At 42.7% G+C, this 15,752-nt stretch overlaps 2 protein-coding genes across 11 annotated transcripts in view; both read left to right on the top strand.

Moving 5' to 3' along the window:
* GJA8 (gap junction protein alpha 8) overlaps nucleotides 1-11,098 on the top strand; it is a 73,838-nt gene extending 62,740 nt beyond the window's left edge. For all 10 annotated transcript variants that reach the window (XM_062597531.1, XM_062597523.1, XM_062597515.1 and 7 more), the window contains 3 exons: nucleotides 1,864-9,461; nucleotides 9,584-9,685; nucleotides 10,938-11,098. In XM_062597531.1, coding sequence (XP_062453515.1) covers nucleotides 1,874-3,076 — 1,203 coding nt within the window. In that variant the 5' untranslated portion in view covers nucleotides 1,864-1,873 and the 3' untranslated portion in view covers nucleotides 3,077-9,461; nucleotides 9,584-9,685; nucleotides 10,938-11,098. The remainder of the gene's footprint in view (nucleotides 1-1,863; nucleotides 9,462-9,583; nucleotides 9,686-10,937) is intronic.
* A 1,077-nt stretch (nucleotides 11,099-12,175) lies between these two features.
* GPR89B (G protein-coupled receptor 89B) overlaps nucleotides 12,176-15,752 on the top strand; it is a 31,389-nt gene continuing 27,812 nt past the window's right edge. Inside the window, exons 1-3 of the mRNA XM_062597592.1 lie at nucleotides 12,176-12,269; nucleotides 14,459-14,518; nucleotides 15,389-15,492. Of these exons, the coding sequence (XP_062453576.1) occupies nucleotides 12,228-12,269; nucleotides 14,459-14,518; nucleotides 15,389-15,492 (206 nt within the window). The 5' untranslated portion in view covers nucleotides 12,176-12,227. The remainder of the gene's footprint in view (nucleotides 12,270-14,458; nucleotides 14,519-15,388; nucleotides 15,493-15,752) is intronic.

Consider the following 15,752-nt stretch of genomic DNA (forward strand, 5'->3'; position numbering starts at 1 on the left):
GTGTATAGTTGTATTTTGTACAGAGTTGCATGATTGGTAATTGTCTGGTATACTTTGCTCCATGAATCTGCAGAAAGAGAATATTTAAATCAGTTTAGATAACGCATGTAAGCAGCATAATCTTCTGCTAGATTTGTTAATGTAAGTGCTGACATTAACATGCTCCTTTACAAAACTTTAATGACTGAGAAAGTAGCAATTTCCTTTGGTGATTAAGTTATATGTTTGCTGCTTATGCATGCAAGGTGCGTGTGCAAGCTGAAGGACTGTGTTCTGTTCTTCAGTTTTTAACACGGGGGTTGAATTTTTTATGGTTCTTAAAGACAAGAATAGCAAGTCCATCTTGTTTTAGAAAAATGACCTCACAGGGATTTATAGTAAAATATCTGTGAAATCCCCCAGAGTCATAGAACTCAATATTTTGTGTGTTTGTGTATGTATGAGTATGTACATATAGTAGTTGAAACAAACTGGTATGCGTTAGTGTGTCATAACATATGGCATTACAAATATATCCCAGTGCTATCTGAACGTGGAGTGAACCTGAGATATTCAGATTTCCGTATTTATGATTGTACATTCTTGTTCCCTTGTATGTGTGTCTGCATATAGAACACTATAGATGGAGATAGTATCTAAGATACGAACTTCTAGACCTTGTGAACAGATATTTTATGAATAATGTTCCCTGCTTCACTTGTAATTGTCCTCAAATTGATGTCCCTGGACCATTACAATACTCTGCAATTCTAAGAAGCTTCAGACTGCTGTACATTAAATCAGCCCATTCCATATATGTTTCTGCTTCACTTCCCTCGGTTGTAGATTTTCCCTCACCCAAAATTACGCAGTGGGAAGTCTGGGATATGCAGGATGAAGTCCTAGCCTAGGAATAACTTCTTAGCATGTAGAAATGACCACAGCTGTGATATTTGTCCTGCTGTACTGGAAAATGGACTACTTTCTTTAGCTTTCCCATAGGATACCTGCAGCTGGCTTCCAGCTCCCTGATAGCTTGAGACAACAGCAATGACATTTTATAGAGAGAAAATATTATTTTGGGACGCAATTACTGACCTTTGTATTTCTGTCCAAGTTGACTCCAATGTAACTAAGGCACCTGACTTCAGGACAGGATAAAAAAATTAGCCCCAATAACATTAAATAATTATATTGTGCATCATATATATTATATAGCAAAACTAGTATACATGGTAGTTGTTTATTAAGCTTATACAGTATTATTAACAGAAATGATGTTGTTATTGCTATTCTTACCTAAGAGATACTATGATTTCTAATATAAACTTCACATGTGCAACCTACAGAGAATTTAAGTTTGCATAGTGCAACATGGGCACCAGTTTGAGATGATCTGTTTGACTTGTGTAGTTCTGCTGAAGAAAAGCTTGGGTGCTTGAAAGCTTCACCTTTTTCTAAGCACAGCAGCTGCATGCTGATAAATCCGTTCTACTGTATTGCCAGCAAGTGCTTGTACGTGTATAAAATCTAAGTAGGCTCACACAACTGAGCCTACAAGGGACCACAGAAGACCCATACCTGGAAAATGAGTTAAATATACTCAGAAAAGGAATTAAATATACTCCTTGGCTGAAAAGTAATTGCCCATTTTGAGCCAGGGAAGAAAGAATTTAGCAAGCAGTTTGCTCTGGCTTCCCAGCACTTCTCCTGCTAATAAATCACAGTGATCAGGTAAACAAGCAAGCAAACACCTTCTGTTTTCAAAGTATATTAGGGAAATACTTAGTAGTTGAAAGCAAAACCAGATAGCAATGGGATAACCCCAAATCTTTTTAATTTAGCATAATTTGTGGTCATTCTCTTTCTTTTCTCTTCCCTTAGACAGTAAAAAATGGGTGACTGGAGTTTCTTGGGGAACATTTTAGAGCAGGTGAACGAGCAATCTACAGTCATCGGGCGAGTATGGCTCACAGTGCTCTTCATTTTCCGCATCCTGATCCTGGGAACAGCTGCTGAACTAGTGTGGGGAGACGAACAGTCAGACTTTGTGTGCAACACCCAGCAACCTGGTTGTGAGAATGTCTGCTATGATGAGGCCTTTCCAATCTCCCACATCCGGCTCTGGGTCCTGCAGATCATTTTTGTATCCACACCTTCCCTAGTGTACTTTGGGCATGCAGTACACCATGTCCGCATGGAGGAGAAAAGAAAAGAGAGGGAAGAAGCTGAGAGGCGTCAGCAAGCTGAGGTGGAAGAAGAGAAGTTGCCCCTGGCTCCAAATCAAAACAAAGACAACAACCCTGATGGAGCCAAGAAGTTTCGCCTGGAGGGGACCCTCCTGAGAACCTACGTCTTCCACATCATTTTCAAAACTCTCTTTGAGGTAGGGTTCATAGTAGGCCAGTACTTCTTGTATGGCTTCCGAATTCTCCCCCTCTACCGCTGTGGGCGGTGGCCCTGCCCCAATCTTGTGGACTGCTTTGTCTCCAGGCCTACAGAGAAGACCATCTTTATTATGTTCATGCTGGTGGTAGCTGCTGTGTCCCTTTTCCTCAACCTGGTGGAGATAAGTCACTTGATCCTGAAAAGGATTCGGAGAGCTCTGAGAAGGCCAGTGGAAGAGCAGCTGGCGGAGGTCCCAGAGAAGCCCCTCCATGCCATCACAGTTCCCTCCATCCCGAAGACCAAAGGCTACAAGCTGTTGGAGGAGGAGAAGCCAGTGCCCCACTATTTCCCTCTCACAGAAGTTGGAGTAGAGCCCAGTCCCCTTCCATCGGCCTTCAATGAGTTTGAGGAGAAGATTGGGATGGGGCCATTGGAAGATCTCTCCAGGGCATTTGATGAAAGGTTACCATCATATGCACAAGCAAAGGAACCCGAAGAGGAGAAGGTAAGAGCGGAGGAGGAAGAAGAACTGGAAGAGGAGCAGCCGGCACCTCAGGAAGAGCCAGGGGTGAAGAAAGCAGAGGAGGAGGTGGTAGGAGATGAAGTGGAAGGGCCTTCAGCACCTGCTGAACTTGCCACCGATATGAGACCTCTCAGCAGGCTAAGTAAAGCCAGCAGCCGGGCCAGGTCAGATGATTTGACTGTATGAGGCTGCAGGATATGGGGAGCACATGAAAAGGAAAAGCAGGAAATGGAGAGGTAGAGAATGAATCAAAAGATATTTTAAATCAAAGTGCCAAAATGGTCATTTGAATATTATTTCCTCTTGAAATTCTCAGCTGAAACGGTACTATCATGGTAATTGTGCCCTATTTGCCCTGTATGTCCACTTGAAAAGGAGTGTTTTTCCTGTTTCCACATGCCAGTTCACTCCTTACAGTAATATCTACATTGTTCCTGTAACTGGTGTCTTTTAAAAACTAAAGCAGCAATGAAACCCAAATGTCACCAGTGTGAACGTACTTCCTCGAAGTTTTATGTTCCATGTTTCTCTAAGGATGTGAGGAAGGTTTGGCTTTTGAGCCAGCTAGGGAGAAGGCTGATAGACAACTGTATCCAGTATTTCTTTTTCTATTTTCACCCATGGCATGTTGAGCAGATCTTCCCTTCGTGCTGGCATGGAATTGCAGTTATTTAATTCACAAAGTGAATTCTGTGTTTAGCATTACCACACTAATATAATCAGCACTTTTTGTCCTCTCTATTCAGAAAACAAAGGGCAAAAATGCGTCAGGTATCTGCTCTTTGTCCAAAATATTTTTGATCTTCAAGTGACATTGACAGTGGGCAAGATTAACGCTAGCTCTCTCTCCTAGGATTTAGTAGATGTCCATAGATGGATTATTTGTCCCAGGAGGGTCATCCAGCCCTGTGATTGTTTCCTAGCACTGGAAAGAATAAACCAAGTGATATTTTTTACTTATAGTCATGTGACTTAAAGATCTGGAACTTGATTTACCATAGCAAGTCTGGGAAGGCTTCTCTGAGAGGAGGAACAGCCCCAGGCTCCAGAGCATGATAGCAAATAGAAGCCTTCAGGACATCAGCTTGACAGGTGCTCAGTTCCTGGCACTCCCAGAGTTAAGGGCACTCAGCAAATCTCAGGCGCAGAGTCCTGAAGGCACCTGTGAACCTAAACCACAGGTCTGGATAACTGTGACTGTTTAAACCTCTAAATAAAAAAACAGGTTTTTCCAAGGTTTGAAAAGCCTAATAGGATAATAGTCTTTCCACATCCTTTGTTTTTAATCTGACAGTCAGGAGCCATCCAGTGGTCCACTTTGCTATTAAATGCCAAAAATGCATTAAATGCATAAAACAAGGCTTTTCGAAAGATCATTTAGATCTTTTGTGCCAAGAGGTCTGTACAGAAGTCTCAGAGCCTCAGCAAAGTCATTTTGCTTAAAAAAAAAAGGCAGAAGAATGAGCAACTATTTTTAAAGTGTGTCTTGCACATATTTAAACACCTGTGGATTTCTAATTTTAGGGCTACAGCACCATTGTTTGGCTAGTTACCGTGCAGCAATGCATTTAAAAGCTTCAAGTTAGCAGCTATGTCCTCCTCTAAATGAGCCAATACCAGAAAAGTGCAGGTATGCACTCTTATCTGCTCTGCTTTGCAGACCTCAGACCCTACCAGCTCAGCAAATTCCTTCTGCTGGGCTGCAGCCCATTCCATTGTTCCAAGGGCAGGCTCTAATCCAGATCAGGAAAAAAAAAATCTTTAGCATACGGCATAAAACCTATCCTGCTATTAGCTGGAAAAGATCCCCTGCAGTCTTCCACTGTAGCAGAGCTGACTTGAAATCCATTGAAGTCAATGGGCATCTGAGATTGACTTCAGTAGGCTTCGGCTCAAACCCTAGGTCTGGCTGTCCTAACTAAGTTTCAGCTAGACAACCCTGAGTACAAGCAGTTCTGTCACTTATTGATCCAATCTATTTGGTGGACCTGTTTTCTATGCCTTATTACATAGCTACCTGTTCTAGCACAGAGGTGGCTGGGCTTCACTGATGAGTGAAGTAACCTGTACATATGTAGAAAGTTTGTAGGGTGCATTGGGATTCTTCGGCACCATAGCAGTGCCACGTATTTTTACACTATTAATCCTTCTGCTCCTCTTGGGCCTGTGTATTTTCCCAAGGTTTGCAGCCTAAGCTAACAAATAATCTTTGTCCTCTTAACGAAAGCAAAGTTGTTAGGAGAGACATGAAGGAAGACTGGAATGTACCTGCTCAATTTTGAAAGGGAATGTGACAGGCAACATATGTGAAGTATCATGCAGAGATAGAATTTGGAGGCTGTCAGTTATCCATTCTAATATAGGAATGGGATGACAATGAACACAAACAGAAGGTGGGAAAACAACATAAAAATGGACTGGGAAAACAAAACTGAGGAAAGAGAATATTTTTCAGCAGCAAGAGAATCTGCTGTGGCCAAGACTCTACTAGAATTCAAGAAAGGGCAAAGATTTAAATAAATAGCAGAATCCCCACATTTACACTAGATAAGATACATTACTTTTTATTTTCTTCACAGAAGAGACGTAAGGAAGTTTTAATGGGCCTAAGCACGAAATAGCCCACTAGTTGAAGGGGATAAGAAATATTTCCCTGTAGGTAAAAGGGTCTGTAATTGTTCAGTATCAGGTATTTTCCATCTTCTTCAGAGGCGTTTACCCTGCCAGCTATTAATACACTGGACTAAATGAATTGCTCCTCCACTTTATTTACTTGTAATTACTTGACAGGTCCTTGTACATATAAAGTATTTAGTAACTATCCATGTTCCTGACCTCTGACATGCATGCCTTCATTAGATCATCAGACCACTTAACAATGACTGCTTGTTCATCAGAGGTGTATGTTCAGAATAGAGCAGTCAGGCAGTTCAGTCTTTAATCATGAGAAATTTCATTCTCTTCCCCTGGAGTGCCTTAGTAAAATACACCTTATGCAATTATTTGAGGGACACTGTGTAGTTCTTTCACAGCTGCCACAGGAAAGCTCATTTCTTCTTTCAGGTCATGTCAGCACAATGAAATAGGCCAATGTTTTCCTCCTGCATCCAATCAACTGCTTGCCGTTTTTGATTTTTTCCAAGACAGTTTTCAAGTGCCCTGCCAGGTTGCTAATGACTCTTAGCCACCAAGTACGAGCCATTGAATCAGGGCAGTGCTTCTTGGCAAACCAAGCAGGGGACTAATAGTCAGGTCTTCTGGAATGTAGCCGCATCTCTGCAATAAAATCACTGTGGGACTGTCAACATGTCACTCTTCCTTCTTGTTAAATTGGGAATAATTTTCTACCTCACAAAGATGATGAGGCTCAATATATTGTGTTCGTAATAAAATGGGAGATCCTTGGATGGAAAGCCCTATAGAGGAGCAAAGGATTATTATTTCTGGATGTAAAGCATGTAAATGTGTTTTCTTTCCCCCACAGTGAGATGAATTTAACCATTTATTGGAGAAATTGCTAGTGGTTTAACAGCCTCAGAGCTGTAGATGTGTATGATTCTAATTAACAAATGATTAAGCAAAACCTGGAAATATATGTAAAGAGTATGGAAAAATAACTTCTTGGGAAGGGGAAAGTCACTGAACAATTAGAGCCATGCCTGGATTGTGTAAAAGTGTGCATACCCCTTGGCTTCCCTCTTCAAATTGTTAACTGATCACATGGTGCTCTGCAAGGAGTATAAGATGCAAGTGTCAACCTCACCAATGGAGGTGAGAGTAGAAGAAAAAGGTAGTGTCTTAGCTTACAATAACATGTGGGAGTTGCTGTTCTCTAGTGTCTAGAGCAGTGGACTTAGAATAATAACCTTAGATTTATTTCCAGCTCTGCTACTGACTTGCTGTGATAATCACTTTCTCAGTGCCTGTTTTCTCCACCTGTACAATGGATTTAAGAATTTCCACCTACCTCACAGGGATGTTGTGAGGCTTCATTAATTCTGTTTGTAAAGTAAGTAGGAATGATCTGATGAAAAGCACTACTGAAATGCATGGCATCCTTGTTATTTTCTGGCAGAACTTCTAGTTTGGTTAATATATGACTCCTTGACCAGAAGGGTAGTAGTTTTAAAATGCGAACACTGCATTGCACAGACAACATTAACACAGAAGTGGACTTGCCTTGAATGAAGAAGACTTTAGCCTTTCCCTGTCCTTCCTCCCACTTTAGCCTTTCCCTGCTCATATGAAGCAGAGGTGACACTGTTGTTACATGCCTGCTCATGCCCATCCCCAGCACCCATCTGGTGGCTGCATCTGTCCTTGAGTGAGCCAGTTCATGGAAAGTGAGGGAGACAAGGTGGTGGAGCTCTATCAGTTTCAAAGACCTTGCAGGCATCTGGGGCAGGGTTGTATAAGGCCTGATATTGCTAATCCTCAGTTTTAAACCACTTGATGCAAACTCCAAGTACATTTTTTGGAGTCCATGAATTTACAGTCATTGATGGTACGTAGAAAAAAACACCGTCCATGAATCCAAAACCACAAATGATCTTGTTATACTGGGTATTTCCACTAAGTGATACAGAAACTAGCAATTTCTTAGTGTTGAAACGCTACGATATACAGATTTGCACTCCCATAGAGGGGAGAGGTTTGAGGGGACTTCTGTTCTCCAGGTTTGTGTGGGTATGAAATCTACTTGCTGATGGAGGAAAGTCTAGTCTCTCCTGCCACTGAGTAACTCACTGACTGAGCAATTTTGTATTTAAAGAGCAGCGGGTGTCACACAATGCTGAAAAAAAGGTGGTAGTTTGCTATTTTGTATAGAAAGTGGCTTTTCAGTCTGACAACTGAGAGTAATCCCAGCTGAGGTGTGGTTTTGTTTAGCAAAGACAGGCGCATCCATGAGAAATAGACAATAAGCCTGAGGCAGTTGTGATAAAACAATATATGGTGCCAGATTTCCTGAGGGCAAGGGTCAGATAAGCAGACCAAAATTAGGTGAGTTGTCCAAGTACTGGAATCAATTTTCTTCCCAAACAGAAGAACAGTACCATGTCTTAGGTTCTGTATGTGCTACACCTTTTAACATGGTTCAGGAAAGGCTTTTTGCCAACACTAAATGTGATTATACAGTTGAGTAGTAACCATGGCAAATAAATGTGTGTTGACTTGCCAAGATACAGCCTGGCATGCAGTTCTTCCCCTGCAACTAGTTTGGCATGCTCCTATTTGAGTATAGCAGGCAAGGACTCACGCCTGTGTCAACAATTCAAGCTTTTCTCCTGGAAGTTTGACGTACAAAAGGAAGTTTGATGTACAAACGGAGACGTAACTGGGAGATCCAGGGAAGATGGCGCCAGACTTTACAGAGATGCATAGCAAAGGATGAGAGGCAATGATCACACTGAGCAGCAAGGGAAATTCTGACCAGCTGTAAGGAGAAAAAAAAAAAGTTCATGGGAAGAGTGGTTCACAGCAAAGCAGCTGTCTAGAGGCATGGTGGGATCTCAGTCTTTGGAGGTCCTCAAAGCCTGACTGGGCAAAGCCCTGGATGCCCTGGTCTGACTTTGAAATTCACCCTGCACTGAGCTGGGCTTGGACCAGATGGTCCCTTCCAGCCCCAACTATACCATGGGAGACTGAAAGCTCAGTGCAGCCACTTCATTGTGAAATAACTGGTGTGGAGCATTTCTGTTTCTCTGGGGTGCTCTGGTAAAGCTTAGTTAGACTGTCTCAGCAGGATACACCACCTAATTAGATGACTGGCAACTAACCAGTCATCGCAGCACAGGACAATACACATACACAGTTAATCTATGTCTGATAGCTAGAAATGCTGCTTGTGCCAAGAACCATGTGTTGTGCAAATGGTTTAGAAAGAGCACTACAAATTAAAAAATTGTCATGGTTGCTGCTAGAGGAAATCAGAGCAATTTAAGGGCTTAAGCCTTTACAATTCCTATTAATTTTGGTGTCAAGTGTGCTTTTAAATCTATCTGAAAGTGCAAAGGATTGCATTTTAATGTTCTGTCAAAAAAAATCCTCTGTATTTTAAAGCTAGCTGATCTGTACTGAAACAGGACTGAAAAGAAACAGTGATCACAGAGCTCCTGGTACAATGTTTTGAGAATGAAGACTGTGTTGGGTTTCACCTGTCCAGTCTGCTACAACCAAAGCAAACAAATCATTTATTTATTTCTCTAAGAGGGAATGTTATACTGCTTGGAAAAGTCACGGAGTAGGCTACCAAAACCTTCAAGTCAGCCCAGCATAGAATTTATGGAGACACAGTAAATGGACAAGTCAGCTGTGGACTCTTTTCCTATTATAGTGTTTCTCCAAAGTTCAGTGGATAGTTGGATTGAAGGGTCACCAGATTAATGAGAGCCAGTTACAAAGGAGCATACAGAAAAATACTGAATTACAGGTGGCTGCTGAGCAGGTTTCCTGCAGGAGGGCATCAGGAACACCCAAGTAACAGCTCAGGATACCAGCTGATAGCGGGCTGCAGTCAAAGGCTGAAGCTAAGAAGCCCATGAGCCCATCAGCTGCATACCTGATTGCAAAGGTAAGGCAAGCCAACCTAAGCCATGAATTAAACCCTCTTTTACCAAATTTAGTATTTCTGAACTTTAAAATAATTTAAACTTTAAAATAATTTAAATTTTATTTTTATACACTGGACTGTAGATTTAATTGGCAGAATCAGGAGCAGAACTAGCATGAACAAGGCTTTTCTTTCAAATCCTCCAGCCTAAGTATATGAAGAGTTACCCAGGCAAAGATGTTCAGGTAAGTCTGCACAATACACATATTTATATGCTAGTCCAAAGCAAAGACATAGGCAACTCTGTAAAGGAACTCACCTATTGCTAGTAATAGCCATGCTTCAGAATTCACAATAAATAAATTCAAAGGAAGTTCAGAAATCAGAATGATGTCAAGTTACCCCCTGCTTCAGTGCTCCTGTTTATGAAAAGCTTTGGAGAAAAAAAGCAAAGAAAATGTGTGCTGAGCTGCCAGATAAACGTATTTCTCATGAATATGCCCTGTAGCACCTTCTGGAAACCTACACTGTCTCTAAATACTCTCTTGGCTGATACACTGTTTTAATTCAATATGCTCCACCTTTCCGCTTTACTTAGAAGACTTGAATTTAGCTCCCACTACAAGAAATAGCCACATTTGCTCTTTCATATGTGGATGAATAAAATATGGAACTGAGAGGAAACCTGCCAAGGTACTGAACAGCCTTTCCTCCTCCTGTACTCTGCCTCTCCATTCTGGCCACCTTCATCTGTATTCTGTTTAGTGAAACTATAAGCCTTTCAAAATTGAGAAGTTGCCTTTATATCTAAGTGCCACGCACCCTTCTCCCTACATACACTGGAGACTTTCTAAGAAATAACAACATGGAATAATTTCCCTATACTCCTTTTAAAGCTTTTGTCTTCCCTGAAGGAGAAGTCAGGGATAGGATGGTAGGTGGAAGATTGAATCTGAGCTTTTTCGATAAGAATTGTCTTCTTCCCTGTGTGTTTCTTCCAAGGCTCAGGGACTAGTCGTTTACAGCTAATCACAGGCATGTTTCAAGCCTATCAATAAATAGACGCAAAGCAGAAAGCTTAAAGAGCTGTGACCAAATTCTGCCCTGTTTTGTCCCTTGTGTTGAAGTGAACAGAGTCACCAGGGTATAAACAAGAGCAGAATTTGGCTTTGTATAGTTACTTTTAAACATTTTTTCTGGTAATTTCTGCTGTAAAAATGTAAGCAAACAATCTCACCCTGCAACCTACCTAAACAGAACCCATCCCCTCAAAAATTCCTCCAAACGTGATCATCTCCTCACATTAGGACAAATCAGTTTCTATGTATAAGTAGATAACAGAAAGAACAGGGAAGCTCTGATCTCAACTCTACATTAATAGACAGCAATAGCAAAAGTTGTAAAAAAGGCCTCAGGTCAGATAAAATAATTTGCTCCCTCAGTTCATCTCCCCATGAGAGCTGAATGTTTTATTTTTCTCTCTTTGCAATGCTATAGACAAGGAAACAAATGTCAAAACAAGAAGACTGACAACAAGACTGAAAGCCAAACAATCAAACAGACTGTGAGACTAATCTGGTGACTCCACACAACCAAATATAGAAATCTTTTCCTAGTGAACTGAGTTGTAATGAATAAAAGTTCCTGATTTTCAATCAGCAAGTGCTTTGTGCTTTGTTAAACTCCCAAATAATCCCATTTTATTCTTTCTCTTCCCATGTTATTCCAAATATAGATAGTCTTGAGAGGCAAAGATTAGGAGTGCTTTTAAGAGAAAAAACATACAAAGACATCATTAAGCTCAAAAGAGCACATGATCGTGACATGAAGAACTGGATCTTACTCTGATAAGAATCAGGAAATTCCCTGTTTGAATGTTTACATCCCTTTTGGCCCTATTCCTCGATATATTATTGTCGGATGGCCAAAGGGCCTCCCCCAGCTTGGCCTTGTGACGCAGAGGGAGGCTGGAGAGGGCCCCATGTGGCAGGTCACTCGCAGCAGCTGCACAGACCCTTCCGCCTTATGTGGCAAAGCACCTCTGGAGCAGCCGCAGCACACTGGGCTCCTCTGCTGTGTGACTCTCGCAGAGGTGCCAAAGCACTGCAAGAACAGCCAGACGCCGTTTGCGTCTTCAGCTGGTCACCTCCCTCCCTCCTCCTCCAGCTGGTGGTGGCTCCCCTTCCCCTGGCCTCTTTCTTGTTTATATGCTTTCTATGGTCAGATACACACCATCCGTCAAGAGTTTTGACAGTGGTCGGGAAAATGATTCAGGTTTCCTTCAGTGCCCCCACTCAGCACTCTGTCCGCAGCAGTAAATTCCCGCCACGGGGCCTTCCCCTGCATGTTGCCTTTGGTGTTTAACCCCATCTCTACAACCTATTCTGACAGGGCTCAGTACAGTGCAGTGAACCCACAACAGCCTCCCGAGAGCAGCTTTTTCGGTGGGGTTCATGCCAAGGAAAAACGAGGCTGCAACAGAACACAACGCCACTCCGCATTTTCACCACATTCCCTTTGGAAGGTTAAAGAAGCAGGCAGCGGCACGGCGGCAGCGGCTGCCCGCCGCCCTTTGGGGAACCACGCCGCTCGGCCCCTCTCCCCACACCGCCCTTCGCGCCCACGTCCCACCACCCTCCTGCGCCAACGGCCGCCGCGCGGCTACCGGCCCCGCCCTCCACCGGGGCCGCTCGGCTGCCCCGCCCCCACGGGGTGACGTCAGCGCCGCGGGCGCCTGCGCCGCCGCGCGGAGACGGAAGTGGTGCGGGTTGGCGGCCGGCGGCCGCCATGAGCTTCCTCATCGACTCCAGCATCATGGTCACCTCCCAGGTAGCCGCTCCCCGTGCCGGCCTTGCGTGGGTCTGTCGGAGGGCGGGAGGAGAGGCGGGTCCCGCCGCAGTCGCGGCCCCGGCCCGGCGCACCGCGCTGCCCCGCCGGGAGCGGGCTGCGGCGGCGGCGGCGGCGGCGGCGGGCGGGGCGCGCGCATGCGCAGAAGGCGGCGGGGCCGCGCCGGGCCGTTCGCTGCCCGGAGCTCGGCGCTGAGGGAGCGGGTGCAGCGCCGCTGCCGCCGAGGAGTGTTAGCGTTGCCCTTCCTTTTGTGTCGCCCATAAACCCTTATCCCAAGAGGGAGGGAGACTGAACTGTGCGCCCCTTGGACCGCGCCCCTGGGCGTCACAGCGCCCCTTGCCCCCGTGCACTGCTCAAGCTAGCATACAATGTATAAAAAGGTTCAGATCAGTCCCTACCGTTGAAGGGAGTAGGTTTTTTTTATTTGTGTGATACTGCGTCATTTCTATAATCTTAAACTATCTTTGTAGGAAGGGGCAGGAAAGTTCATCTTGTTCTTTCGTTTCTCATTTTTATTTGCCTATTTCTGGTGTTTATTAAGACCATTTATGGCTTCTACCCTTGGTATGCTACTGAGGAATTTGCTTCTCTTACAAGTTTAGAAGACTTTCACAATCTGCATTAGAGACTCTTAAAAACACTGCTATTTGATCTAAAGTGCATCTTCACTGAACCATCTGTGATTCAGAAAATCCTTCACGTCCTTCTTTCTGCTGCCATTAGTGCTGTCTTTCAACTAGTTTTTGTTTTAGGCATACTTAATTAAATTAAGATCCCGTTAAACCTTTTCATGTCATCCCACCCTTATCCTTGTAGACAAATTGGGATGTGGTCATATCATCCTTGAAGCTATTTCTTTTATGAGAGGAAACACTCCCTTCTTCTTCATTAACATCCTTTGCTCATAATTTATCCTGACCTTATGTTCTCTTTGACCTTCCCTTGCTTCCCCACTCAATAAGCATCTGAATACCCTTCCTTCATGTCAGCCTCTCAGTCAACTGAGGTGGTCCATCTGTCTGCTACTTCCAAGAGGGGAAGGTGCCGCTCTCTCTTCACTTGCACTTTACTGCGTGGTCACACTCCCTTCTTTGTGCCATCTTCAGTATTTATTTTTCTGCCAGTTAGGTGGGTTGAACGGGATCTCAGAGGGATCTGATAAGCTTCAGAGCTGCTGTGAAATCTGTACTATGTAACCAGGAGGAATGAGCTGAGGAAATGGGACCTTTTCCCTCCTAATAGCTTTCTCTCTCTCTTTTTTTTTTTTTTTTTTTTTTTTTTTTTGTACAGACTTCAGCTTGCACAAATGTGTAGTTTCCCTGGAAGTTTTCAAGACATCTTTGGACATTTCTTGTCTTGTGCTTTTTGACATATAGTGATTTTTCTCTTTGTTTTTATCAAAGTGACCTTTAAAATATATATATTTTTAAGATAGCTTCTGAATTCTCTTTTTGCTAGGGTTCTTTTAAATCATTACATCTCTTTTTCAGTCTTGCAAGGAATAGTTGTGGTTATCTATGGAAGGCTTGACAGTCAGTTGTCCTTTTCCTAGCTGTAGATGGGTAACTACAGTTTTGATCACATTTCTTAATTTGTATTTGTTTTGTTTAAACCATTGATGAAATCGATATGTTATATCAGAGTGTAACCAGGTTCAGTGTTAAGACATCTTTGGGAAAATCAAATGCACCTCTAGTCTTAAAGAAATAGCAAATATTTTTTAGCATCTGCTCGTCCCTGGAAGATGTGTACATTGGAGACATTCAAGTATTTACTCTGCCTGTTTCACTGTGTTTCCTTTAAAACAGTAAGCTTTGGTCCTCCGTATTAGAGGAAGGAACAAGAAATAACAGTGCAGAGTATTCCAGCAGGCTGGGAATCTGCTGAGAACTTGAGAGTATAGAACTTTGAATGTGTGGAAATAGGATCTCTTGACTGCATCTTTGATAAGCCAGAGGCTTCCATGTCCACTATATTTGAATATTTTAAATATTCTTCTCTCCGTAGTATTATGGCAAGTTTGAACTATGGAAAGTTTGAACTTCTGTGGAGGTTGGATACTTTAGCCCAGCTCTTTTTCTTCTGTTTCTTTCATATACAGTCAGTAGTAAAGCAGTTTCATATTTGCAAGTTGCTGGGTACAAACGATAACTGCTTCATCTCTTCTACAGGTGCTCTTCTTTGGATTTGGGTGGCTGTTCTTCATGCGCCAGCTCTTCAAGGATTATGAGGTGAGAAGGGGCCTTTCATTACAATTCCTTATCTTAAAGATTACTCCAATTATTGCAGTACTTTTAAAATTGCTTTTGGACATTTTCCTTTCTTTAAGATCCCTTATTTTATTTCTGACTGTCTTTATAGTTACTTAATTTTTTTCATTTCCTCTTTTACTTCCATTTGAAATACTCCTAGATATCTGGGAGAATTGTGTCTTCTGGGGCCACAGTGAAAGTTTCGTTGTAGGCTACTGTTAAATAAAAATCAAGTGGAGGAGGAGGGGTGATAGGAAACTTTCCTTTTGCTTGAATAAGGTTGTCATATATAACTATAAAATTTCTGAGACAAAATAAAGCTTAATGGTTAAGTTTAAACTTGGAGAGGTGTGTTTATTCTGGCTGAATTGCTTTTGAGGATCAGATGCAATAAAAGTGCCACATTCCCTTACCTCAGAAGGGATGTGAGAGAAGATAATCTAGGCCAGAGATGGCTTAAGTGCAGACCGAATTCAGACCCAAAGTTTTGTGATACTGACACTTTTTTTTTTAATTCTGTGGCTAACATCACAGAGCTTTGTTAGCAGCAGTCCATCATTAGTCAGGTTGCTGCACTGTGTTGCATTCTTGACATCTTCTGCATAAGGCATGTGTTAAATATGATGATAACTGCAATCAATGTAATGCTGAACAGCTTCTGAGTTTGCCCTCTGGTTTCTAACAGGCTGTTAGTTTACTTCCGTTTTGATAAAGGAGAAGGTGCCTTGAAGTAAGAGACCCAGTTGTGCCAATGTACCTTGTGATTTGTTGTCTTTACCTGAGGGTCATCTGGGCACTGTTCTATGAATGGAAGCAACTATTGTCTCTGGCTTGTTTACTTCACTGCAGGTGCGACAGTATGTTGTGCAGGTGATCTTCTCTGTGACTTTTGCCTTCTCTTGTACCATGTTTGAACTCATAATCTTTGAGATTTTGGGAGTGCTGAATAGCAGGTGAGTGTGAGAGCTCAGTAAAGGACTAACCTGCCTTGTGTTCTGCAGCAGCTTCAGTCCAACTTCCAAATGAATAGGTTAATCTTTGGGGGTGGAAGTCATGTGGGAAAAGTGTCAATGGCTCAGTGACGGCATTTGAGCAGCAGGATTCGTTTATTTAACAAAATACGAGACTGGAAGCTGTAAGCTTCTGATTTTCCATGCAGGTGCTGTTAATGTGGTCTAGGTCCTTAGGCCAAAGCTTTAGCCTTTGACTTTCT

Source organism: Rhea pennata, chromosome 1 (genome assembly GCF_028389875.1).
Source record: "Rhea pennata isolate bPtePen1 chromosome 1, bPtePen1.pri, whole genome shotgun sequence".
Lineage (NCBI taxonomy): Eukaryota > Metazoa > Chordata > Aves > Rheiformes > Rheidae > Rhea > Rhea pennata.